The sequence below is a fragment of the Elgaria multicarinata genome, chromosome 16 (genome assembly GCF_023053635.1).
Source record: "Elgaria multicarinata webbii isolate HBS135686 ecotype San Diego chromosome 16, rElgMul1.1.pri, whole genome shotgun sequence".
Taxonomy (NCBI): domain Eukaryota; kingdom Metazoa; phylum Chordata; class Lepidosauria; order Squamata; family Anguidae; genus Elgaria; species Elgaria multicarinata.
The window spans coordinates 11,055,820-11,081,027 of record NC_086186.1 but is presented as its reverse complement, the minus strand read 5'-3'; the positions used below and the strand labels follow the sequence as shown (position 1 = coordinate 11,081,027).

The 25,208-nt window shown below is 44.9% G+C and overlaps 2 protein-coding genes across 2 annotated transcripts in view; both read left to right on the top strand.

Moving 5' to 3' along the window:
- The window catches only part of ARIH1 (ariadne RBR E3 ubiquitin protein ligase 1), a 43,039-nt gene extending 23,753 nt beyond the window's left edge, over positions 1-19,286 (top strand). The window contains exons 5-14 of the mRNA XM_063142654.1: positions 855-910; positions 6,237-6,303; positions 8,066-8,172; positions 8,513-8,555; positions 9,360-9,431; positions 10,289-10,419; positions 10,800-10,857; positions 12,095-12,355; positions 14,272-14,384; positions 16,108-19,286. Of these exons, the coding sequence (XP_062998724.1) occupies positions 855-910; positions 6,237-6,303; positions 8,066-8,172; positions 8,513-8,555; positions 9,360-9,431; positions 10,289-10,419; positions 10,800-10,857; positions 12,095-12,355; positions 14,272-14,384; positions 16,108-16,192 (993 nt within the window). The 3' untranslated portion in view covers positions 16,193-19,286. The remainder of the gene's footprint in view (positions 1-854; positions 911-6,236; positions 6,304-8,065; positions 8,173-8,512; positions 8,556-9,359; positions 9,432-10,288; positions 10,420-10,799; positions 10,858-12,094; positions 12,356-14,271; positions 14,385-16,107) is intronic.
- Positions 19,287-22,081: 2,795 nt separating this feature from the next.
- Positions 22,082-25,208, top strand: part of BBS4 (Bardet-Biedl syndrome 4) — a 43,183-nt gene continuing 40,056 nt past the window's right edge. Inside the window, exon 1 of the mRNA XM_063142345.1 lies at positions 22,082-22,227. Coding sequence (XP_062998415.1) covers positions 22,201-22,227 — 27 coding nt within the window. The 5' untranslated portion in view covers positions 22,082-22,200. The remainder of the gene's footprint in view (positions 22,228-25,208) is intronic.

Genomic DNA, 25,208 nt, shown 5'->3' with positions numbered 1-25,208 from the left:
AGGGAGCCTCTCCAACTTGCTTCTGGAGAGAGGAGCTTGGGAGCTTGTTGGCTCAGTTCTGCCCAAGTCCAAATCAAGAGACCTCATCTCCAGGCTTGGAGCTGGGGAAGCGAACAGCGTCATCCCTGACGTCATGCTGTGTTTTAGAGGCCCAGTGCCAAGTCAGGGACAAGACAGCCTTCTTTCCCCATTTCCCAAGGGAGAGGCAGTATCCTGGCAACCACCAGCTTCTGGCTGGCCACCAAGGCCAGCCCAACGTCATGGACTCCTGGTTAAGACTTTACGTTAGAGGGGTGTTATTTTGTTATAACTGATGTGTGTTCAGTGGGGGACGGTTAGACCAAAGCTAGGGATTTCATTTCCGCCAAGGGTCACTTTCCCTTGGCAGGAATCTGCTGGGGCCATAAGTTGACGGTGGGCGGGGCCAAAGCCAGCGGTGGGCAGGGCCATCCCTCTACTCCCTCTTTTTCCACCCCTTTCCTCCCTCTCCTTGCCGCCCATCTTTCCTTCTCACTCTCTCTTTACCCCCCTTGTTTTTAGCCTCCGTCTGCTCCCCTTTCATCCCTGTCTAGAGGGCTGCCGGGGAGGGGACAGGCTGCTCTTGCTAGAGGTCTTGAGCTGTTGAAATGAGCTTTTGAAATGAGGCCAAGGACTGCCGTTTGCCCATCCCTGGCTTAGACTTTCGGCTTAAACCCTTGGCTGGCCCAAGGTCTCACAACTATCTTGAGTTCTTGAAAAGCTGCTGAGTGTACACAGTTCTCAGAGATGCTTCACGGACATCCAAAGTAATCAAACATTCTTCCCAACTTCTGTTTTTTTTCTCTCCCTGCCCTCACCTTTGCCGCCCTCACCAGACGATTTCATGCCCTGCTCACGGCTGTGATATCTTGGTTGATGACAATACAGTTATGTAAGTACTATCGTTGGTGTGTGATTTCAGTAATATCTCCTTTCCTCTGTTAAGCCCTGAAACAGACTTACGAGTATCTGGACTCAGTGTGGTCCAGATATGAGCCAGTCTTCTATGTGGATCCAGGGGCACTCATATCTGTGGGCGCCTCAGGAACAGTGAGCTTCCTCCATAGCCTCCGTAATAGTAACGTTAGAATGTGTTTGCCTTGCCTTCTCACTTACCTCTTTGTTTGCAGTGTATGCTTTAAAGAAAGTAACAGGAATTTAGGTGATGGGGTGTCCTAAGATTTCTAAGGCAGGATATTGACATAAACAATACCTGATACTTAGAGGAAGTACATCTGGTTCATTTGGCAAGGACTTAAAGGAGTGGTGATATTTTCTCAGCCATACCAACATGTCCCACTGAGTCATACGTAAGAAAAAAAATAAATTAAAATTAGTCTGCATTATTGTGTGGCTTGCATACTTCTCTGCCCCACTTCTTAGTCAAAGAGGACAAGGTGCATCTGGCAATTTCCTTCCTGTCTATATTTTAATGGCCTCTTTGAAATAAGTCTGGGAAGGGGAATGATACAGAGCACGCTGGTTGCAGCTGTGACACTGCGGGCCGGTGGCTAGAGGTGATGGTACAGGGAAAGTGCTAGAGCAGTTAGATGAGAGTTAGTGCAATCTTGGGAGATACTTTAAAGCTCAGAATATGTTTTCATTTATATCAGTGTTTTGTTTCTTTTACAAATGCTTAAAAGGATTGTTGATGAAGTTTTCATTAGCTGTTTTCACAGAGTGACTTCTGAAGTGCAATTAGGTCATCTAATAAATCAAGTTCATGATCTCACAGTCTTGCATTACATGTGTTAGTCAACTATCTTGTGTAATCCTTTCCTAGAATGAAATGTTGGGTTTAGAGCTATCTTTTCTTCATTCCTTGTAGGTTGCAATTGCTCAAATTAATATTATGGTCTTTGACCAACAGTTTCTCTCCCCCTGTTGCTTGCATTTTACACTGGGGGTGTTGTATAAATGTAATTGTGCTGTTGTCACCATGTACAACCTATGCAAAAGATTCAGCAAGTCACAGATGTTCCATTGATGTTACGGAAGCTTGAAATAGTCTGACTGCAAACCCATCCTTATGCTTACTGCTTCTCATATTACAGAGCTTTGGCCTTCAATAGGAATATTCACATTACAACAGTGAACATTTTTTTCAGACTATGCTTGTTAACTTTGAAAGCAAAAAAGGCACAGTTAGTTCTAGCGTTTCACCCAGTAAAAGTCATTACAGATAGCGACTCCGTTAAGACAACACGCTAAGCCATGGTGGTTAAGCATTTTCTTTCCCCTATTCATCTCCTTTCTTGTATTTTTAGATTGTAAGCCTGAGAGTAGGGAATAGTTTGGTCATTGTTGATCATTTTTACGCCACTCTTAAGAGCCCTTTTGGCTGAAAAGTGGGTTAAAATGTTTTAAGTCAGCCTGACAAAATATTCATTGCGTATGTGCTTCAGGCCGTGGTTTGTGACCGAGGTGATTTTGGTTGCTCATGTACGTAGACAATCCTCACCTGGAGATTGCTAGGGTAGTATGACCCCGTTGGATATCACTGGGTGTGTCGGTGTTGGTCAACCCTATTGGTTGTCAACTTCTTCTGGACAATCTGCTAAAACGTGGTAGGAGCAGTATCAAGAGTTGGATGTTCTGCCAGCTATACAGTTTTTTATTCACATTTCTATTTTACCTTTTTTCACAAATGAAATCAATATAAGACACCCACCCACACACTTAAAAAGCCATCTGACCCCTCCTGCCAAAGTAGCGAAAAGCGTCAGCCCAAGATGTTGGCGGCAGCAACAGCCTTGAACATAGGACTAATTTGCACTGTTCTCCAAAAGAGCTTTCTGAAATAGTGTCTTTATCGTTCACTGCAAGACCGGAAGTGCTGGAGCCAGCCTGGTGGCCTCCCTTGAGGGGGTGTGGGCTGTTCCAGAACTGAGATGCTACAAGAATGGCCCTGTCTTTTGTATTCCTACTCACTGTACTTCAGGTGGAGAGACATAGAGCTGTGGCTTTGAAGCTGACCTGAACGTCCGGATAGGGTTTTTATGGGAAGAGGCAAGCCTTCAGGCATCCTGGTTCCAGACTGTTCAAGGCTTTAAATGTTAAAACCAGCCTGGAAATAAATGCATTTAATCTTCTATTGGTTACCAAAGCTCCCATTATGTCTTCAATACTGTATGACTTCTATAAGAAACCGTTGAACATAGGACTAATTTGCACTCTTCTCCAAAGGCGCTTTCTGAAATAGTGTCCTTATTGTTCACTGCAAGACCAGAAGTCCAGTAGCACCACTCTTAACCCTGAATCTGTGGCTCTAATGGATTGGATGAGTGGGAGGAGAAACTGAAACTGAATCCAGATGAAACAAGAGGTTGTGATAGTGAGTGGTCTGTTCGACCTAGGGGAAGGGGGATTTGCCTGCCTTGGGCAGGGTCACAGTCTGCCTTGGAAGAGCAGGTTTGTAATCCGGCAGTAACCCTTGACCTAGCCTTGCTCCTACAGCCAGGAGCGCTTCATGCCATTACGGCTGATTCACTGGCTGCACCCCACCCAGAGAAGCCTTTATCGTGCATTCTTTAGTAACCTTGTAGAGCAATTACCGTAATCTGCCTGTGTGGTGGGGGTGTCCTTGAAAAGGATCCACAAGCTTCAGCCTCTTGCTCTTTCAGTGAATGTTAGCAGGAGGAAGTGTGTGTTCTGAAGTTTCCATGGGCGTCCCGTTATCTGGATGCATTCAAGGTGCTAGGTACTGTCGGTAAAAGATATGCTAAGACCAGTCTCCACTGTGCTTTCAAAGTGCCTGTGTCCATACGAGCCTTGAAATTCTAAGGCTTTGCTCCAGGTTTCGTCTATTGGTCAGGCTAACTGGAAAAGCATCGCTTCTTGGGATGGCACACCTCCTTTGTAACTCGTTCCATAAGGTCCCCATCCAAACTCATTGCTTGACCCAGCATAGTCTGCTATTTTACTGGGAAGGGTATGGCATATCTGTTCTTAACCTTAAAATGTGGTCCATATCTCTCAAAAGTGCCGGTATGCAAAGCACTTGAGCAGAGCTCCGCACTTAATCCTTTGGTTAGTTGGTGGAACAAATTGTTTGCAGAATGTAAGAACAGCTCTTCTGGAACAGACTCCCCAGGTCCATCTAAGCCAGCCTTCCTTAACCTGGGGCGCTCCAGATGTGTTGGACTGCATCTCCCAGAATGCCCCAGCCCTGGCTGGGGCATTCTGGGAGTTGTAGTCCAACACATCTGGAGCGCCCCAGGTTGAGGAAGGCTGATCTAAGCCAATGTCCTGTTTGCTGCAGTGGCCATCCAGGTGCCTCTTGGAACCTCGCGATCACCTGTTCGTATCACCTGTCCCTGAACCTGGAGATTGCTTATAGCATTTATCAGAAGAATAAACGTTCACATTTTGCACAGCTGTCAGGACTTTCGTGAAGGAAATGCGACTGTTACAAAAGTCCATGATTATGATGAATTTATTGCTCTGCATATTTGTTTCAGAGCAGGATTGGCTAAATTGTCACAGCTGTAGAGCATATGTTAAAACTGCGTAAGCTAAGCCTGACACTGAATACTGAACTTGAAGTCTGATTTTTGTTATTGTCCCTGAGTGATCACACTGTGCAGTTATTATTATCCACGCATCAGTGTCTTCAGTAATGCGCTGCAATCTACTTAAAACAGTTCTCATCTTGCAGTTTATGGAAAATGTTCACTGTTAAACAGCCTTGCTATGGTAGTTATACTAGTTAGCCTTTTTATTTAATATTTATTTCTGAACCGCACCTTCATCCACAGAGAATCCCAGGGCGGTGTACATGGTATTAAAATGAAATGCAGCAGTACAACAAAAATGTAAACGTCAGTACAATAAAATTGAGAAGCATAAAACCCTTCAGCCAGTGGAAAGATACAATCAGTTTATAATGCCTGGCAAATAATAATACAAAAATGTTCTGACCTGGCACCAAGAGGAGCACAGTGTTCGTGTTAGCTCTACCTCTCTCAGGAAGGCATTCCAGAATGAAAGGGTGCCACCAAAGAGAAGGCCCTGCCTTTTGTAAATGCATAAGGCACTTCTCCCAAGGATGGGGGTTTGGGGGAGGGTTCGTAATGATAAATGTGCAGGCAGGATGGCATGGGGGAGGGGGTGCTGTTCCTTCATATATTGGCATCCTAAGCATTTAGAGCTTTAAAGGTAAGCAACAGCATCTTGAATTGGGCTTGGTAGCATATAGGGAGCCAATGTAATTTTGTTAGAATTGGTTTAATATGGCTTTACCTAGGTAAGCCAGCTAGGAGTTTAGCAGCCAGGTTCTGTGACAGTTACATATAACACATTACAGTAATCCATCAATCTCTGCAGCCATGCTATCTGCCCCTGTCCAGGAAAGACTGTAGCTGGCGAACCAAGTGTTCCAATCCATCGAGGCCACTTTGGTCTCTAGTGATAAAGCTAGATCAAAGAATATGCCCAAGCTGCATACCAGTTCCTTTATGCAACCCCATCCAGAACCAGTTTGAACATCAGCTTACTTCCCAGACCCAGGAAGCAGCTACCTGCAGTGTCTCAGTCTTGTCAGGATCCAGTAAGAACCTAAGAAGAGCCATGCTGGATCAAATCAAGGGTCCATCTAGTCCAGAACTCTGTTCATGCAGTGGCCAACCTGCTGTCGACCAGGGACCCACAAGCAGGGAATGAGTGCAACAGCACCCTCCCACCTATGTCCCCCAGGATCTGCTGTATATAGCATTAGAGCTTTAGCGTGTTGGCTGTCATCCATCCCATTCCTGAGTCCAGACGGTGCATCATCTGATTCAGATGACATGGAGAAATAGAGTTGAGTGACACCTGCCTTCCCAACTGTTTTCTCTTTGCTTATGACTGAGCAAGTATCGTGTTGAGTGTCCATCCACTGACTGACCTTGGGATCAAACTAAAGATTAAATATAATATTTGAGGCACTGCTCCAGGTTCTCTGAAGGAAATTGGGAGTGGTATAAAGCTGAATAGAAATAAGCAACTGAGAAGGAATGAAATCTGGTCCCAAAGCAGGAAGTGGGGGAGGGGGGAAAGCAGAACATTTATTACTGGTTCTACAAGGAGGAGTAAAGTAAAAAAGATTGCATGCCTTTAAAGTGCTGGGAAAATAACGTCTAGAGCCTTACAGTTTCTGCCTTACATTTTAGCTAATATAGGCACTGAATTCAAGAAATGAATGTTCTCTATGAAATGTTCCTTTTCTCTTCTATTCACAGGCGCCTGATCACAGATTCAAAAGTTAAATTAAAGTACCAGCATTTAATAACTAATAGTTTTGTAGAGGTGAGTGTTCCATTTAAAACGATATATGCTGAAGAAATTGACTGTGGTATTGGGGAGTTCATCAGTTATCCCCAAATGCCTGCTGTAAAAAGGCGAGAGAAACGGGGACATTTGTGGATAACCGATTATAGTTTGGGTTCAAATTTTGGGCAATGGTTGGCGGAGAGGATATTTTGGTTTGTTTACAGTGTTCAGTTTGAGATTCAGCGGCAAGCTTTAGGTGCTGATGTAGCAACAGCAGTAATAGACAGTAATAGGTAAAATTGTTTTTAGCTAGAGTGCTACTTCAAATAAGAAAGCATTTTAAGCTGGAACAATGCTTATGCGGGAGAAATTTGAAATCACAATTGTTGGCTTTAGACAGCTGTTCAGGAGATTAGAGAAGGTAATCGTTTCTGAATGTCCATTACTGATCTTGCAGCCGGGTATATTAAACCGCTTGATTTGGGGCCAGTCCTTGGAGAAAAACCTAGGCATTGGATTTTTGTGTCTGAACAGAAACTCGGAAAGGTTGCTTGTAAACGGGATCCAGGTGATACCTCACCAGATCTCTTAAAAATAAATACACAACCAGATCCGTTTAAATAAATAAATAAAATGCATAAGCACCCCTGTGCTGGCCGAGTTCTCAGCTGTCATAAAGCATTTAAGAATTCTGTTTGTTAAGTGCCAGTGGTTGCTGAAGCTGAGGAGGGCTGCGAAATCACAGCAGGGCACATGTGGCCTTCAATGCAGCCTTTGTGAATGTCCCTGGCCTGGTGCCAGAGATTGATGGAGGTGGTGCTGAACCCCCTGGTTGGATGGATCCAAAACAGAAGGCAATTCTGGAAGCAAAATGGGGAATACCAAAATTCAAAAAATAGCGGCCTATTTTATCCTAAAGCTCTTAGTGTTCGTAACTAAGCCTTGGGAGGTGCATTGCAATATTTTAGGATTGGGGCGGGGGAGACTGCGGGAACCCAGAAGAGTACCAAACAATTAGTGATTGGGGAAGAGCGGGGTGGGGGCATCTGGGGAACCCCAGAGGGTTGGATTGGGACCCCCAGGTTGCCTAGATTTTGCCTACAGGCTTGGGGTTCTGCACTCTAGTTTAAAGAAATAAGGAGCTTTAGCTATTGGGCGGTATAAAAATGCAATTAATAATAATAATAAATGTATAGGCAAATGCCTTATTGAGTCCTTGATGAATTAGAATATAGCTAGGGGTATCCCATTTGCTGTTTTTATTGTCTTATATTTGCTTATTAGTTTAAATATACATTATTTGTAGTCTGTGTAGGGTGGCGGTTAGGAAGGTTGATGGGAGACTGAAAGTGGAATCTTATGCATGCTTAGACAGAAAAAAAGGCCTACAACTCCCAGCATGGCATAGGATTGCACCCTAAATGGATTAACTTGAGTTGGTTCTGTTTAGGAGGGGCAGCCTAGATATTAGTAGGGCTCCCTTTTAACTTCATAACTGATTTTGTGAAATGGCCCTATATGTGCAGGAGCTGGGATGGTGGTTTGAGGATGTTTCCGTGTAGTAAAATGGGGGAACGGTGGCCATTCACTGTAAAGGTGAAATTCAGCTTCTGGAGGGAATGGAAGGAAAGGGCCCTTCTGTAACTGGGTATCTCAGTACAGTCCTGTACATGTCTACTCGGAAGTAAGCCCCGTTGAGTTCAGTGAGAGGTACTCCTGGGTAAGTGTGTGTATAGGATTGCAGCCTCCATTCTGATCTTTCTCCATGTCAAGATCTGGTACATTTTTATCTCTCCAGTGCAATCGACTGTTAAAATGGTGTCCTGCTCCAGATTGCCACCATGTTGTTAAAGTACAGTATCCTGATGCTAAGCCTGTTCGCTGTAAATGTGGCCGTCAGTTTTGGTAAGCAAGCGTTTCTTGTGTGTTAGCTGGTATTGGGCTGGTCCCTGGCCTAGGACAGGCCTAGGACATAGAGTGCAATACAGCAGGCCTAAGCCTTCAGCACATGCCCGGCAAGCTGAACACGGCCTTCTCAGGATCTGCTCACCCTCTTTTCCCTCCTCTCTTTTTTTGCTGCCTGCCTGGGATTGCAAAACTGGGAAATGTCAAGCCAGAATATATGGCTTGTAAACTGTTTGGCATGATGGGTCACAGTTATGCAGGCCTGCATTACAGTAAACTTTCAAGGGTTGGTGTTGCTTAACCGTAGATTCTGTGATTTGTGCGTCTTCTTTTTTTCCAGCTTTAACTGTGGTGAAAACTGGCATGATCCTGTTAAGTGCAAGGTGAGCACTTCAAGCATTCTTCCTCAGTGGTTTGGAGCAGAGGGGTAGCAAAGTAATGGAGTTCTTGCTGCTGAAATATCACAATAGTAGTATGGTAAAAGGCCTTTCTGGTAGGTGGCAGGGCTGCCATTCAGAGTGTCAAGACCGGGACATCTCGTGTCACAGCACCTTCAGGTCGCATTTCTTACCTTAAGTCAGCTTTCCCCAGCCTGGTGCCCTCCAGATGCTTTGGTTTTCAACTCCCACCCGACCCAGCCAGCATGGGCAGTTGTCAGGGATACTGGGAGTTGTAGTATCAAGGCTCTGGGTTGGGGAAGGGTATCTTAAGTTATGTGCAATCGACCTGCATTCTTTGGAGATGTGGAACAGAAGTCTGAATTACTGAAAATAAATTTGACCATAGCCACAAACGCCCACCACCACCTAATACTTCATAGGGATATTTATTTCCATCTGGAAGCCATTTAATACAAATGTAAAGAAAACATCAGATAGAGTCTTGATTGCTCAGGACAGAATGATGAGAAATTACCCTTCTGAACCATTCTCCCTCCTGGATTGAGCTTTCAGACACCTGGTTTTATTAGCAATTGTATGAGAATATTGGCATCCTGGTGTTACGTCTCCGTTCTAAAAGGACAGGGTTCGCATTGCAGGATAGGATTTGCACGACTGTTTATTCCAAGGAACCTGTGAGCTGCATATATACGTTTGTAGGTGACCTTTTTGATTCGTTGCTAACTGATGATTTTAAGACCTTGCAGTTACACCGCTGGAACAATGGTTTTCTTCCTTTCCTAACAGTGGTTAAAGAAGTGGATTAAGAAGTGTGATGACGACAGTGAAACTTCCAATTGGATTGCAGCAAACACCAAGGTTTGGTGGCTTCAGTTTTTCCACAGAACCATAAGTACTCAAACGTTTACACTAGCAGAGCTTGCTTTTTCCCTTGCAGAGACGCTCTGCCAAATCTTGCGTCTTCATTTGTGAGTAGCGGGGCAGCAATTCCTGAATGTAAATAACGGGGCTGCAGTTTCTTCTCTTTTCAGCTCAAAATAACAGTAAAGCCAAAAGGTACCAGTACACCATGCTTCTGGCTAGCATTGCTGTAACGTGAGGGTTTGTAACCTAAATATAAGGGAGCTACCAGACTGGAAAACACATGCAGTTTGGTGAATATGGGAACATAGGAAGCTCCTTTATAGCATGTCAGCCTCTTGGTCCGTGTAGCTCAGTGCTGTCTCTGGTTCTCCAGAGTCTTTCTCCACTGTACCTGGAGTTGCCAGGGATCGAATCCAGGGTTTTCTGCATGCAAAGCACGTGCTCTTATCACTGAGCTATAGTCCTTCCCCAGAGTGTGTTCATTCAAAGTAGATGGAAGTTAAATATTTACCCACCCATCCCCTGTGGGCTTAAACCAAAGGTGAGCCTCCCTACGTACAGAAACGTCCGACTTTCGAACCACACGACTTGCAGATGGCTTCCTATAAAAGCCATCATGTGAACTGGAAGCAGTGGACCTACTATTGCCCCTGTTGCTGTGAGGCCATCTTTTAACGAGTTTGCCGAGGCAGCCATGGGAAGCCAGGCAACAGCTGAGTGTTCAGTCAGAAGAGCTACTCCTTCAGATTCTTGTACCATCAAGTCACTGCATTCTCCCCTACCTCTTCTTTTAAAAAAGCCGAGAGTCACTCGTCTGTTTTTATGCTCACGACTCTTCATGCCCTTTGCAGGAATGCCCCAAATGCCACGTGACCATAGAAAAGGACGGAGGCTGCAATCACATGGTCTGTCGGAACCAGAATTGTAAAGCAGAGTTCTGCTGGGTGTGTCTTGGCCCTTGGGAGCCGCATGGGTCTGCCTGGTATGTTTAAACCAATACCTCTCAGGTTTTCTTGGTGAGCCTAATCATACTGCTGTGTTTTGCTTCTGTGCTCCGCATAAAGTTTTCCTCCGGAAGAATCAAGACTCATAAAGCAGTAGCTGATGTAGGCGTGTGAAAGAGTTCTGCTTCCCATCCTGCTCTTTTTAAAGTGAGACGATCTTGGCTGTTCCATGGTGAGCCTGGGGTCAGGGATATGCCCTGGAGGCTGCCAAAGTTATCAGAGGGGTTTATGCTCACGATTCCAGCGATGGGCTGGTGAAAGAATTCGATTTCGGAGCCTCAGAGTAAAGAGAAACAAGAGAGTGGCAGGTTTAGAAACCTCCGTGTTCATTAAAGCAAAAAAACACCCCTCTTTTCAGGTACAACTGTAATCGCTACAATGAGGATGATGCAAAGGCAGCAAGAGATGCCCAAGAGGTGAGTCCATAACTCTTGATGACCAAGAAAATTCACTTCCGTAAGATGCTTTGGGCTAACTGTAGCACTTGGTTTCCGTTTTCCTGTTGAGCGAGGGAACGCTGGCTTCCAAGACTGAGTTCCACAAAAGCGTTGGACTTTGACCAAAGAGGCCGATCTGTTTTGCAATTGCTTCCTGATGTCGAAATTCTGGCTGACTTGTAAAACTATGGAGCATTGGGAACATTGGTTGGAGCGTTAATACTTTCCTTTCCTCCCTCACCCCTTCCTTTAAGCAGCATCATAACATCCAAGTCCTTTTTGACAGCTGCTTAGCTCTAGGTCAGCCGTCCTCAACCTGGGGTGCTCCAGATGTGTTGGACTACAACTCCCAGAATGCCCCAGCCAGCTGGCTGGGGCATTCTGGGAGATGCAGTCCAACACATCTGGAGCACCCCAGGTTGAGGAAGGCGGCTCTAGGTGGTTATCGTTTCCATCAGATGGTTATTTTTTTTTTAACCGTGTGCTGCTAGGGCTGCACCCTCTTTTTGCTGCCAGGCAGACAGGTTTGGTCATTGCATAGCAGGGTACAGGCCGTTTACTGTACAAAAGCGACACAGGGGAATTGCCATAAAATGTTGCAGCGTATCCTAAGTCACTGTTGCACTGTTTGGGGCTTGCAATGGACAGTAATTTATTATATTTTCCACATTTGTATACCGCTCCACATCCAGACATATTTCGGAGTGGTGAGCAGTACAGATAGGCTAAAAGAATAACAACACAATTTAAAAATAATTTCAATTTTTAAAAAGAAACAGTTCTGATAAAACCGCGGCCAGTCGCTCAGGGAAGACATTTTTAAATAACAATGTTTTCAGGAGGAGCCCGGCGGAACACAACGTTGGCACCTGCCTGAGCTCCAAATGCAGGGAGTTCTATAGGAAGAATTCCTGCAGGAAGGGGGCCACCACAAGGAAGGCTCTTTTTCTGGTGGACTCCAATCAGGCCATCAGGAATATGCCTCTTCCCCTACTACCCTCTTGGGACCTTCCCCTGCTATGTTATGCAGTGCAAAATGGAATCAGGCTCCGGGCAAACCACAGTGACCTTCCTGTGGGACCTGCTAAATTGATTCAAGAACGTTGCTCCGCCTTGACCATGTTTCCCTTGGATTCCTCCTCTTACCGCAAGAGCCGTCTGTCATTACTCTGTTTTAACTATTGATTTTCTTTCTCCCTAATGGGAATTAACGCAGCGATCCAGAGCAGCCCTGCAGAGGTACCTCTTCTACTGCAACCGTTACATGAACCACATGCAGAGCCTGCGCTTTGAGCACAAACTCTATGCCCAAGTCAAGCAGAAAATGGAGGAGATGCAGCAGCACAACATGTCGTGGATCGAGGTCCAGTTTCTGAAGAAAGCCGTCGATGTCCTCTGCCAGTGTCGTGCCACGCTCATGTACACCTATGTCTTTGCCTTCTACCTCAAAAAGAATAATCAGTCCATTATCTTTGAGGTAAGGAGACTTCGTCCGACGTCTTGGAAAGCAGCCCGTGGGGTGCTGGGTGGGTGGGGCTTAGGAAACGGTCCGGAAGCTTCAGCTGGTACAAAACAGGGCAGCACGGTTACTAACAGGGACTGGCCGGCGAGATCACATCACGCCAGTCCTTTTCCAGCTTCATTGGCCGCCAGTCCAGGTCCGGGCCCGATTCAAAGTGTTGGTATTAACATTCAAAGCCCTAAACGGCTTGGGGCCAGGCTAGTTGCTGGGGAACATGGGTGGGAGGGTGCTGTTGCACTCATGTCCTGCTTGTGGATTTCTCGTGGGCATCTGGTCTGAAACGGTCCGGAAACTTCAACTGGTACAAAACAGGGCAGCTCGGTTACTAACAGGGACTGGCTGACGAAACCACATCATGCCAGTCCTTTTCCAGCTTCATTGGCTGCCAGTCCAGGTCCGGCTGGATTCAAAGTGCTGGTATTAACATTTAAAGCCCTAAACGGCTTGAGGCCAGGCTATCTGAAGGAACGCCTCCTCCCATATGTACCTGCCCAGGCCCTAAGGTCATCCTCAGGGGTCCTTCTCCGCGAGCCCCTGCCAAAGGAAGTGAGGCAGGTGGCTACCAGGAGGAGGGCCTTCTCTGCTGTGGCACCCCGGCTGTGGAATGAGCTCCCTAAGGAGGTTCGCCTGGCACCTACACTATATTCTTTTAGATGCCAGGTGAAGAAGACCTTTTTATTCTCTCAGTATTTTAACAGTCTATAAATTCAATTTTAACTTTGCTGTTTTAAATTTATATTTTAAGTTTGTATTTCTCCACTGCTGCTGATTTTATCCTGGTTGTGCTTTTATATTGTATTTTGCATCATGGTTTTATACTGTTGTTTTATACTTTGAATGGTTTAAATTTTTGTGAACCTCCCAGAGAGCTCCGGCTGTTGGGGCGGTATAGAAATGCAACAAATAAATAACATAAATAAATGACAGTGCAGCTGCTTTGACCGCTCTGCAGTGAATTGGATCAGGGGTGGTATACGCATGTTCTAAGCAAATAAAAAATCAACTGCAACACTCCACGGCAGCCGCTTGGTTTTTCCAGTGGCTTTGTTCTGAAGACCTGTTCTGCGATGGCTTCAGGGTTGTCTAGTCAGGCATAAGCACCTTTATTTGGGCTTTGAGAGGTTAGTGGAGATTCTTGCTTTTTAATGTAGCTTATTATTGTCCACACCTCTATACTGCCTTTCTGCCAAAGCACTTGCCATGCCTGTGTGTCCTATTAACTCATGGACACAGCTCTTCTTATTTATTAGGCAGACATGCTTGCATGTTTCTGGGCTAATCTACATGGAGATAGCAGAAGCCCCCTAGGTGTAGGGAACCTTTTGCAGTCCAAGGCCCATGTTCTCTTGGGGCTTCTGATGTGACGTTTCGTCAGGTGTGAAGGTGACTTCGTAAGAATACTGTCTTCTTGCACTTTGAGCAGTACCTGTATTCCACTTTTATATTTCCTCTTCATGCTTGTGTTGACAGTTTTATCTGAAGAAATCAGTCATGAGCCATCTTGTTTGTGATTGGCCAGTGTAGCAACTGGCCTGCAATCCAAAATATTTCCAAAAAATATGTTATTGTCCATCAAAAGGTAATAGAACAAAAGGTGCTGTTAAGCATTCCAGGAAACTAGGGGATTATGAAGGGAGAACTTTCCTGCCAGCTCTTCATAAGACCTGAGAAAACCCCCTCAAGATCAGAAGATATTCCTAGAAGACTTCGATGAATACCTGCTAGCAAAGTCCTAAATTCTATAGCAAGGCTCTAATGAAGTGTGTCTAAGCATTCCTTCATACTCCTGATTTTAGCATTGTTACATGATGATTCTCAATTTAACGAGCTGCCTGGGTAAAAGGATTTTTTAAAATTATTATTATTTTTAGAATAATCAAGCAGACTTGGAAAACGCTACCGAGGTCCTTTCTGGGTATCTGGAACGAGATATATCCCAAGATTCACTGCAAGACATAAAGCAGAAAGTGCAAGATAAGTACAGGTACATCTTTCTTTAAAACCAATGGTTAACTCATGATTAAAATGTCTTGAGGTTAATCTTGAAATGAATTAAGATACATGATGGGCTAGCTGATAGGAAATGGCCCATGTGTCTGAGCAAGCTAGGCAAAGATCTACTTTCCACACACCTGCTCCTGCTGCGATAACTGGGATGCCCCATCAGCTTCGGCTGATACTCCAGCTGCGCCCCTTCCTAGAGTCGGAAGACCTAAAGACAGTAGTGCACACACTGGTAACTTCGAGGCTCAACTTCTGCAATGCGCTCTACATAGGGCTACCTTTGTGCCTAGTCTGGAAACTTCAACTAGTTCAAAATATGGCAGCCAGGCTGGTCACCGGTACACCTAGGGGTGACCACATTACACCAGTTTTAAAAACTGGCTGCCAATTAGTTTCCGAGCAAAGTATAAAGTGTTGGTTATCACCTTTAAGGCCCTACATGGTTTGGGTCCAGGCTACCTGCAAGATCGCCTTCTCTCATACAATCTGGGAAAATCTACTTCAGCTAGCAAAAACCAGATTAACAACTGTTACCCAGAGGACCTTCTCTTCTGCTGCTCCCAGACTGTGGAATGGCCTGCCGGAGGAGACTCATCAATTTAACAGTCTACTAGCATAGACTGATCTCTTCTGGCAGGCCTATCCAGTGGAATTTTAAGATGTTTTTAGGATGTTTTTTGGGATGTTTTTAAAAATGTATATTATGTTTTAATTGAGTATTATGTATTTTATCGTTTATTGTTGTTCCCTGCCTCGATCAAATGGAGAGGCGGGCAAGAAATTATTATTATTATTATTATTATTATTATTATTATTATTGTGTGTGTGTTTGGTGACATCCAAACTCAGAACTCTGGGATATTGGGGCGCAGGTGAATATTTTTCTCCTAACACCTGTTTGCGTAGGAGGAAATGGACCTCAGCTTGCTTGCAGGATTGTGTCATGGGGGTGTCATTTCCTCCCTCTTGAAACCTTCGAAGGGAAATAGCTTGCCTTGGGAGAGAAGAAGAACTGGGCATATAGGACGACACCGTGTCATGTTCTTTCCTCAATATCTAGGGGGCCGTGCTGCCAGGCACGGTGACTTGAGTGGATTTCCTTGCCATTTACAAGGTGGACAGAAAGAATGGGCGATAGGCAACATTTTTGCAGGGCAGAGACTTGATTTGCCTGCAATGCTGAGAGAGGGAGCATTGTTACCAACACGATGCCTCCCTGCAGTCAACAGCCTTCAATTATTGGACATCAGGCCAGGATCCCCCTACAAAGGTGAACGTTTCTCAGAGGAAAGCTTGAGCGCAGCTGCCTTAGTGTTACGTTAGTAAGCTTAATAATTATGTGCTCAACAACTAGATCTCCGGTTGTTTTGGACTTCCGACTCCCAGCATTCCTGATGGTTGGCCATGCTGTGGCCGGGGCTTCTGGGAGCTGAAGTCCAAAACATTTGGAGATCTAACTTCTGCCCATCCCTACTCTAGTGCACAGCCTCTAAAATCTATCCTGGAGACTACCCAGCTGTGAAATTGACCAGACGGGAGTCCCTTTGTGCCTGTCTGTTTCCATTTCAAACTAGACACAGGCAGACAACCTTCACTGAGTTCGTCGTTTCCCTGCCGCCTTGAAATGCATTGTGTGTGTAACGGCCTCCAGCCTTCGTTATCTAATGGTTCCTTGTACGCTCTACCCCCCACCCCCCTTGCAGATACTGTGAGAGTCGGCGAAGGGTTTTGTTGCAGCACGTGCATGAAGGCTACGAGAAGGACCTGTGGGAGTACATTGAGGACTGAAACTGGCCTGCATAAAACGAACTCTGAAAACCTTTTACCATCTAGAGTGCTCATGCAATTAAAGCAAAACACACACACACAAAAAAAGGGGGCACTACGCCTATTGCACCGCTGGTCTGTAGTACCGGAATTCTGTTTTTGTTAATGGAAAAAATTTAAGTAAATTATATTGTAATAAAAAAAAGGTAGATAAACCTTTGTACAACAGTATTCTAGGTGGCCAGTAAGTGTGACAGACGCACTAAAAAAACAAAGCAACCCCTCCAACTTTAACTTGTAACGTAGCTTCATTCTCCAAGCTGACTTCTCTCCCCCCTCTCCTTTCTCCTATGCGTATTACAGATTAAATTTAAAACAGTTTCTTGACACTGCTTTTCATGTCCAACCAGCCATTTTGATGTACTTTGGTATGAGATTTCCCCCTCCCCCCCCCCCCGCTCCCCCTCACACATGCACCAGTTCATGGGTGAATGTTGTTTGGCTTATTGTAAAGAGGATCTGGGGAAGGGGGGGGGAGGAGGAGGGGGGGTGGCGGCACACAGCAAAGAGAAAAACAAACCAACCTTTGTATATGACTTTTAAAAAAACAAAACAAAGAGGACAACACAGTATTTTTCAAAATTGTAAATAGCGCATATGCATGGACAAAGAGCAAGCGTGGCACGTGTTTGCATAATGTTTAATTACAAAAATATTTATTCTTTAAAAATCTTCAAGATGTCTATTTGCTGTGCATTTTTCTTTCAGTTTGCTTTTTATCTGGGGTTGGGATGGGGCAGTGGGGGGCAGTGCGTGCTGCTGTAATGACTCCCTCTCTCTCTCTCTCTTTCTCTCTCTCTCTCTCTCTCTCAAAATGTTGAGAGAAATCTTGGCTTTCTCCTCTTCCTCCTCCTGCAGCTCCTTTGCAACTATTCCATTGTTTGGATGTGTTCATTGCTGGCAACGGACACTGTCCCATTTGCACTTCCAGCTTTTTGATGCAAACTGACTTAACTTGGTGTGTCTTTTACATTTGGAAATGAAAAGTGTAGCGATTCCGACCGCTTTGTCTCTTTGCTCGTAATATCCACCCTTCTTGCCCGGTCTCCAGCCGTTTCCATGCACTTCAAGGCATCCACCCCGGCACGTGGCTCGCAGTCATTCATAGGAAGCATTAGGGATTTTCCTCTGTGGATTGAAGTGCTCAAATGGAACATTCCGTGTTGCTTTGTCTTCGTCAGTTGTGGAACACCAAAAACAAAACGATGGGGCTGTTGCGAATAACAATTTTGGGGGCTAAGTTGTTGGAAAAAGTGCCTGTTAAAGCAAACACTCCATCTAGTTGCAAGGGTCTGCATTCTGTGAAGTCGTTGGGTATCTCCTGCTCACCTTGCCCCCCCTCCCCCCCCCCCAGGACGGAAGAGTGTGTGAGTTTCAACTATACAGTCATTTATAGTCTTCCTTTCATTTTTTTTTCATTCTTTTTTTTTGTAATAAAAGCTATGTTAAAGCACCAGTTGAAAGCAGTTTATTAAATCTGCTCCTGTGTGGGGGCTCCCTTTTGTGGTACTTCCTCCCCACCCACCCCCACCCCCAATGGCAGTGTTTCTAAGAGGGGTCTGTGCAAAGTCAGTTTCCCAAAGGGCTACTTCTGCTACGCTTTCAAGTCGACTGTAGCCCAGATCCAAAGATCTGTTCAACAAGTTCCATGCGACATTTTAGATTGTGTTCACTGAAGCAGCAGCCCTCCTATGCAGCCTGGCAAAGACTTTGCAGGGAATTGCAGCAAGGGACTGAGGAACTGTTGAAAGGGTATCAGATCGTACCGTGAGCCTGAGCTCTTGAGGCTAATCTAATACTGCCTGGCTTGTGTATTGTACGACACAATGGGAGGCTGAGCTTTGCATCTGTTCTCATGTAGCTTTGGTGCAACAGGCCTTGCTTGATTGTGGGTCACCTGCAGTGGGGAAGTGGATGTTCAGTTCTCTTAGTCAGGTTGCGCTAGCAGAAGAAACATCTTCAGAGGGTTGGCAAATATTACTTCGATGAATTCTGCTCCATCAAATTGATGGTTGCTTGGACCTCTCCTAAGGTGTTCTGCCACGTCCTCTGCTATGCCTTTCCACACTGCCACCCAAGATTGACTGAAAACTCCCAGTCCAGTCAGGATTATCTTCTCCCAAGGTTCTTTTAGCATCTTTGCCTGGAACTGGGATGATGAAAGCAGGTGGCCATGCTGTGTGGGTGTGTAAACTGGATGAATGTGTTCATGCTCCCAACATCCTGCCCCCAATTTTTCTTGTCTCTAAACAGCTTGCTCTTGTTACTCCCTTTCCTCCATTTTTTTTAAAAAATGAAACTGTGTATAAATATGCTGTATCTTCTGCTTATGAAGACCATACCCATAGTTTTGGGGGTGGGGGACTTCCCAAAACTTGGCTTAGGAGTGAGATGAATTAAACAAATTATCGTAAATGCTTACTCATCAATTCTAGATATTTCCCCCATTCCCTTTCTATCCTTTTACAAATCCCTTCTTTTCTTAAAAAAGCAAATACTTGGCAATGAAGATGCTACTCTCAAGCTTTGGTTGGTGCAATATGCTAAAATAATGGTTTGTGTTGACTTTATCATGGGCTAAGTGAACGAGGGTCCTCTAGCCACACAAAACAGGAGAGCGGAGCATGGTCTGTATTTAGCGTCCCACCCTCTTCTATTCCACTTAATCCACTGCAGCTGGGTTGGGTTTTTTGTTTTGGTTTTTTGTAGTGTATGTATCAGACAGTCTTAATTTTCAAAACCATTTAACCCTGAAATGTTTTAGTACAACTGCTGTATTAGAAATCAGTTATTGCGTGAGACGGAAGCGGTGCTCTTTCAAGAACCTTTCGGTGTACAGGAGGATCTTATTATCCTGCACTTGGGGGTGATAAGACAATCGGCAGGGCTGCGATGGAAGACTTGTAATCTTCTAAAAAAAATTCCATCTAGAGAGCATCACATGCTGTGGAAATAACTGTTCTTAGACTTCATTGTAACTGCTGGACTGTTCCGTGTTAAGGCTAAGCAGAGGGAGAGAAAGCGTTCCTAATTCTAATAAACTTTTATTTTGTTATTTCATTAGTTTTTTTTGTGTTTGCTTGCCGTAATTTTGTCTTCTGCTTTTAAACTGGAGCAGGCATTCCTCCTAGCCCGCCTGTTTTTGAATAACTTGCTGCATTAGCAAAATGACAGTAAATAAGCGTGTATAACAGCTTGGACTGTTAGGGAGATGTCCAACCTTGGAATATGGTGGGATGAACAGATAGAATAAGTCAAGGAGAAGTTCGCCTTGCCCTAGAACAAGGTGGGATCAGTCTTCAGACAGGTGAGATTAAGTCACTATCCGTGTGGCCCTATTTCCCATTTGAAGATCTCAACAGATTTGCATATGGGAAAGGACTGTGAATTCCCTTAAGTTCTGCTTCTCAAAACAAATTATTTGGCTCAGAATGGTTTAATTCTAAGTGTGTGTCTTTTGCACCAGGCCTAGTTAAAGGCAAAGTGGATTCTGCAAGCCTGAAGACTGTCTATGTTCTATTTGATGAGCATTTAGGTTTCTCTAGGTCAGGCCTGGCCTCTGGAGTGATGCACTAAACAGCTGTTGTAGTGTACAATGAGCACTTGCCCCCAGTAAAAATAGCACATGGCTAAAATGGGTACATTCCCTATAAAGACCGGCATATACATTCTCCCCTGCACAAACCCTTCCTCTTCCAAATATGGCAGGCAGAAAGTGTAGTAAATTGACAGATCCAAAGCCAACGAGTGGTGTGAGGTCTGTGCAACAAGCATACACAAAGATGTCATAATAGCGCTGTGAAAACTTAGGACAATATTTTCAAGAGAAACTCTACACTGAAAGTACAAATGAAAAGATGTTTGGTAAGGTTATTTGTAATGTGTTGGATGTGGGGAGGTAGACATTGTCTGCGAACTCATAGTGTTCATTCTATCTGCTTTTTTCCTGGGTAGCTAGCAATTTAGCCTTGACAATGCGTTCAACACAGTTGGGGATTGTTTCCATAGAAACCCTTTTTTTCTTCTGCAATCCATCTTCCTGATCATGAAAGTAGCTAACAGCTGAGGCATAACAGTTTCATCCATCTTTCTTTTTTTCAAGAACTCGAGGTCAGTTTTGTTGCACCTGCCTCCGAAATTTGAATTTAGGTGCAATTGTCTTTTGTCCAACCTTTTGCAAATTTTGTTTGAGAGTGGGCCTTGCTAAACAAAACAAAAAACGTAGTTGTAGCCAGTGTGGCTCAAGAATGCTTTCAATGCAACCACTAGACAAGTATTTCATTAAAAGCTGTTTTCACGAAACACTGCAAGTTGAAGTAAAATTACAGATGCACAGCTCAATACACATCTGTAACTTAATTAGAAAAATTCAGTATCTTACATGAATGTGTGAGAATCATCTGTTAAAACCTTTAAATATAAAGAACACAAGTAAACCCATACCTGAAGATATGCTTCTCCTGCCTTGGAATCTAGTTTGCATTCAAGTCTTGACATACTTTAAAAACACATTTCCTCAACAAAATATTGCCAATACGTGTTGTACATTATGGACATGGTCCAGCCCAGAGGATTGCAGTATATCTAGGTGAGCATAACAAACTTGAATCTTTTGATGACTTCCCTGATCTTTCTCCCACACTCTTGTTTGTAGAAGTGTCATTTGACAAATTCATTGGCATATGTATGCTGCAAGCCGCTTACAATACAGCAAATCAACAACAATAACCATTCAAAACCATAAACAATGGCAACAGTGAGTGACAACATTGCACTGTAGGCTCAGTGGTAGCGCACATGTTTTGGTTGCATTAGATTCCAGGTTCAATCCTCCTGCCTGAAAACCTGACACTGAGCTAGATAAATCAGTGCTTTGCCTTGGTTTAAGTACCAGTGACTGTTGATACAGCTGATGTTGCTATTAAAAACTACATATGATTACATATAAAATACAGAACAAAACTGTACATAAAACATACTTGCGCCAAGCCTGTGTGTACAACACTGTGGGACAGAATTCGCACTTCCAAGGCGTGCACATTTTTCACTTTTTTATTGTTATTTATTACGGTCACAGGCCAGCAAAATCAACACCAAAACATAAAAAGTGACATAAAACCAAAATACAGCTTGGTGAGTTGCTTCTCTCAGAAGGATTGCAGTGTTATTTTTCTAATTTGCATTGAGGTCATGAAAAATTTAGAACCCTTTCAGTAATATGGGAGGACACATCCCTTAAACAGATTAACACCAACGTTGTGGGGCTATATTCAGAAAAGCCTGTTAATAAAGGAAAGATTAACTTTTTTCTGCATTCCTCATACATGTTACAATGCAAAATGACATGTTCAACAGACGTTTTACACTTGCAAAAAAACTAGCTATTGCAATTGGCTAGAGCAGTGCAGATTTATTCTGTCGAGGAAGATTCCCACAAAGTGAGGCTAAAAGGCCTTGCACTGCGAGACAGATGTGTGTTGGCGCTAGAATTCTATAGTACTAGTTTTCTATATACAGGGAGGTGGTGGGTTTTTTAAAGAAAAAATGGAGAGCGTTCTAATATTTTAAATCCACCCCCTTTTTTTTTAAACTGGTAGCGCCCATGCTACCGCCTTTGTCGCTGGACGAGCTTAATTCAGGAAGCGGGGGGGGGGAGATAAAGGACACGAGGAGCTCCCTGCGCCTGAGTTGTACGTCGCTTTGCGTCTCGGCCAACCCCCCCCCCATCCCGACAGCCATTGCGGCGAGGGCGGTGACCACATTTCCTGTCTCTCCCTCCTTTCCCCCCTCTCTATGGTGTGCTCGCTCCCCGCTGAAAGCCAATAAGCGTGGACGGAGGGAGGCGAGAGCCGCGGTTACCGTGGCAACTAGATATCCAGGCCTCTCGCCCAGCGCAGCGAGAGCTTCCGCGTTGGCTGGTCACCTTGGTAACGGGCAAGTTGTCGAGGCCTGCTGGACGCCGAGGAGCCATGGCGGAGGTGACAGCAGCCCGACCGGTGAGCGTGGGACGGGTCTCCGTTCTCCACCTTTGCTCCGCTGTTATCCCCGGCGGGTGGGCGGCCGAGCGGGTGGAGACCGCTACTCGGAACTGGCGTGGCCTAGTTGCTCCTTGCTCCGTTTGCTTTGAGGTGCCAGGAGAGCTAGCGAGACCTGGGTGTTGGGTGCTGCTGCTGCCGCCTCCAAGACGTCTCCCCGCACCCACTGCTGGCCCCAGGCTTCTGAGGGCCCCTTGGGCCAGACTCGCCCTTAGCCAGTCTGCCTTCTCACTGCCATGGTCAAAAGCTGCTCTTGCACCTCTTTCTCATCATTGCTACCACTTGCTTGCTTGGCAGGCGGAGAGGCAGTGAGCAAGCGGGCGGTGGGACCTATTTAGGGTGACCCTATGAAAAGGAGGACAGGGCTCCTGTATCTTTAACAGTTGTATTGAAAAGGGCATTTCAGCAGGTGTCATTTGTATGCATGTCGCACCTGGTGAAATTTCTTCTTCATCACTACAGTTAAAGCTGCAGGAGCTATACTGCAGCTATACTGTGACCAGATTTAAAAGAGGGCAGGGCACCTGCAGCTTTAACTGTTGTGATGAAGAGGAAATTTCACCAGGTTCTCCATATATACAAATGACACCTGCTGAAATTCCCTTTTTAATACAACTGTTAAAGATACAGGAGCCCCCTGTCCTCCTTTTCATATGGTCACCCTAGACCTATTATTATTGCTGTACAGAGTAAAACAATAAAACCGCAAAACCCTGCCGCGGAGGCTTACATTCTAATAAAACCATAATAAAACAATAAAAAGGGAAGGGAATGCACCAAACAGGCACAGGGGAGAGTAAAACTGACAGTATAAAAGTAAGGTCAAATTCAAGTTCTAAAAGCTTTAGAAAAAAGAAAAGCTTTGAGCTGAGTTTTAAAAACTGTGATTGAACTTGCGGTTTGCAAATGTTCTGGAAGAGAATTCCAGGCATAAGGGGCAGCGAAGGAAAATGGACGAAGCCGAGCAAGGGAAGGAGAGACCCTTGGGCAGGTAAGAAACATGGGATCAGAGGAGCGAAGAGCACGAGTGGGGCAATAGTGTGAGATGAGAGAGGAAAGATAGGAAGGAGCTAGACTGTGACGAGCTTTGTAGGTCAACAGGAGAAGTTTATATTGGACTCTGAGGTGAATTGGAAGCCCATGAAGAGATTTCAGAAGTGGAGTAACATGGGCTGGAGAGGCAGGCAGGTGAACAAGTAGGTGGCAATGCTGAAGCAGAGGAGCAAGTCCAGGGGGCTCTTGTCAGTAGGTCCCAGCTGGGTTGTGGGCCCTCGGCAGGTGCCAGACCATGCTGACCCATTGATACCGGCCCTTCACCCACCCACCCACTCACTCATCCAGCTGTTCTCTGCTGGGGTAGATGGGATGGTGGTCCTCCTGTGAAGCGACTCCCTGACATTTTATGGATTTTAGGCGGAGGTGGTTCCAGGCTTCTTTATCGTTTGTAAGGTGCACAAGGCCTTTTGATTAGTAGCACTAGGAACTGTCTATATGGAACAGGGGTGCAGAGAATCACAGGAGAAGGGTATTTATGGCTACTAGTTCTGATGGCTGAGTGCAAGCTCCAGGATCAGAGCCGGTAAGCCTATATACACCTGTGGCTGAGGAATATGGGTGGGAGGGTGCTGTTGCAGAATGCTGTGCTTCTGGGTCCCTGGTCAACACCTTGTTGGCTACTGTTTGAACAGAGTGTTGGACTAGATGGACCTTTGGTTTGATTCAGCATGGCTCTTATGTTCTTGAGACACAGGAGCAAAACCTGTCCCTCCTGGGGTCCCAATCTGCCACTTGGATTTCCCCAGTTGGCCCTGCTTCTCCTCTGTCCAACCACGAATGTGGTGGTTTCCTGCCCTTTGTGCAGTTTTTCCCCATTCTAAAATGTTGGAATTCCCTCTTCTATGGTGCAGTTACTGGCAGTAAGAGCTTTGAGATAAAATATGCTGTTATTTTGGCCTCACCCTTTGTCACCCACCGACCCCTGGATTACAACGTTCAAGAGCTTCCCCAATACGGGCTAAAAGTGACTCAACACCCCTGATCTAGAAGCAGCCTTGAGGGGCTTTGAATCTAAAATTCATCACAGTTTAGCTGGGGTAAACTAGGGAAGGATGTGTAGTTATTTCAGTTCCCCAAACTTTGGCTTAGTTATGGGAGCAGGGCATGGGCACTATGGGATCACAGGCTTCACAGAAAAGCTAGGTTTTGAGGAGAGACTGATGGAAGTTAAAAGAGATGGTGTCATGCAGATGTTCTTGGAGGGGAACATTTGTGTGTCCCTAAAGTGTATCAGTTACCCGCGATGGGTGTGATAGCTCACGGCTGAAGACCTAAAAGATGTTAGATTTGAAAACCAGCATCTCCAGTGGAATGATTTTGCTGGATGTGAGACTTTCAGCCACCTAACAATGACAGGGGTGGTTTAGATTATTGTGCCCAACATCATAAAGCTGTTGTACAGAGATTAAAAAATGATTACTACCAACAAGCTGACAATCTAATAGAACTATATAAAATGAAAAAGGACACAGGAGGAATCAGAAAAAGAAGGAAATTCAGGCACTGATTCTTTATAGACACAAATGTTTAGTAACAGCTCTTCAGTGTCATTTAGAATAAGGTTACTTCTTTAAAACTGAATTCAAAGTCTGTTATGGTCAGTATTTTGGTATGTATAGCATGTGATTTGAGGGCAGCATCACTTCATAAAATCTATCTGTTGGCTTTTTATCCCACCTTTACCCCAAGGACCTTATGCGCTCTTCTCACCTTTATAATTACAACAACCCTGTGAGGTAGTTTAACTGAGAGACAACAACTAGCCCAAAGTCACCTATTGAGTTTGTGGCTAAGTGGGAATTCGAGCCTAGGCCTCCCTGCTGTAAGCCATGTAGAAGCCATTTCAGTACAGTGGCTGTCGGCCTTTATAAAATTTGTTAAAGTGT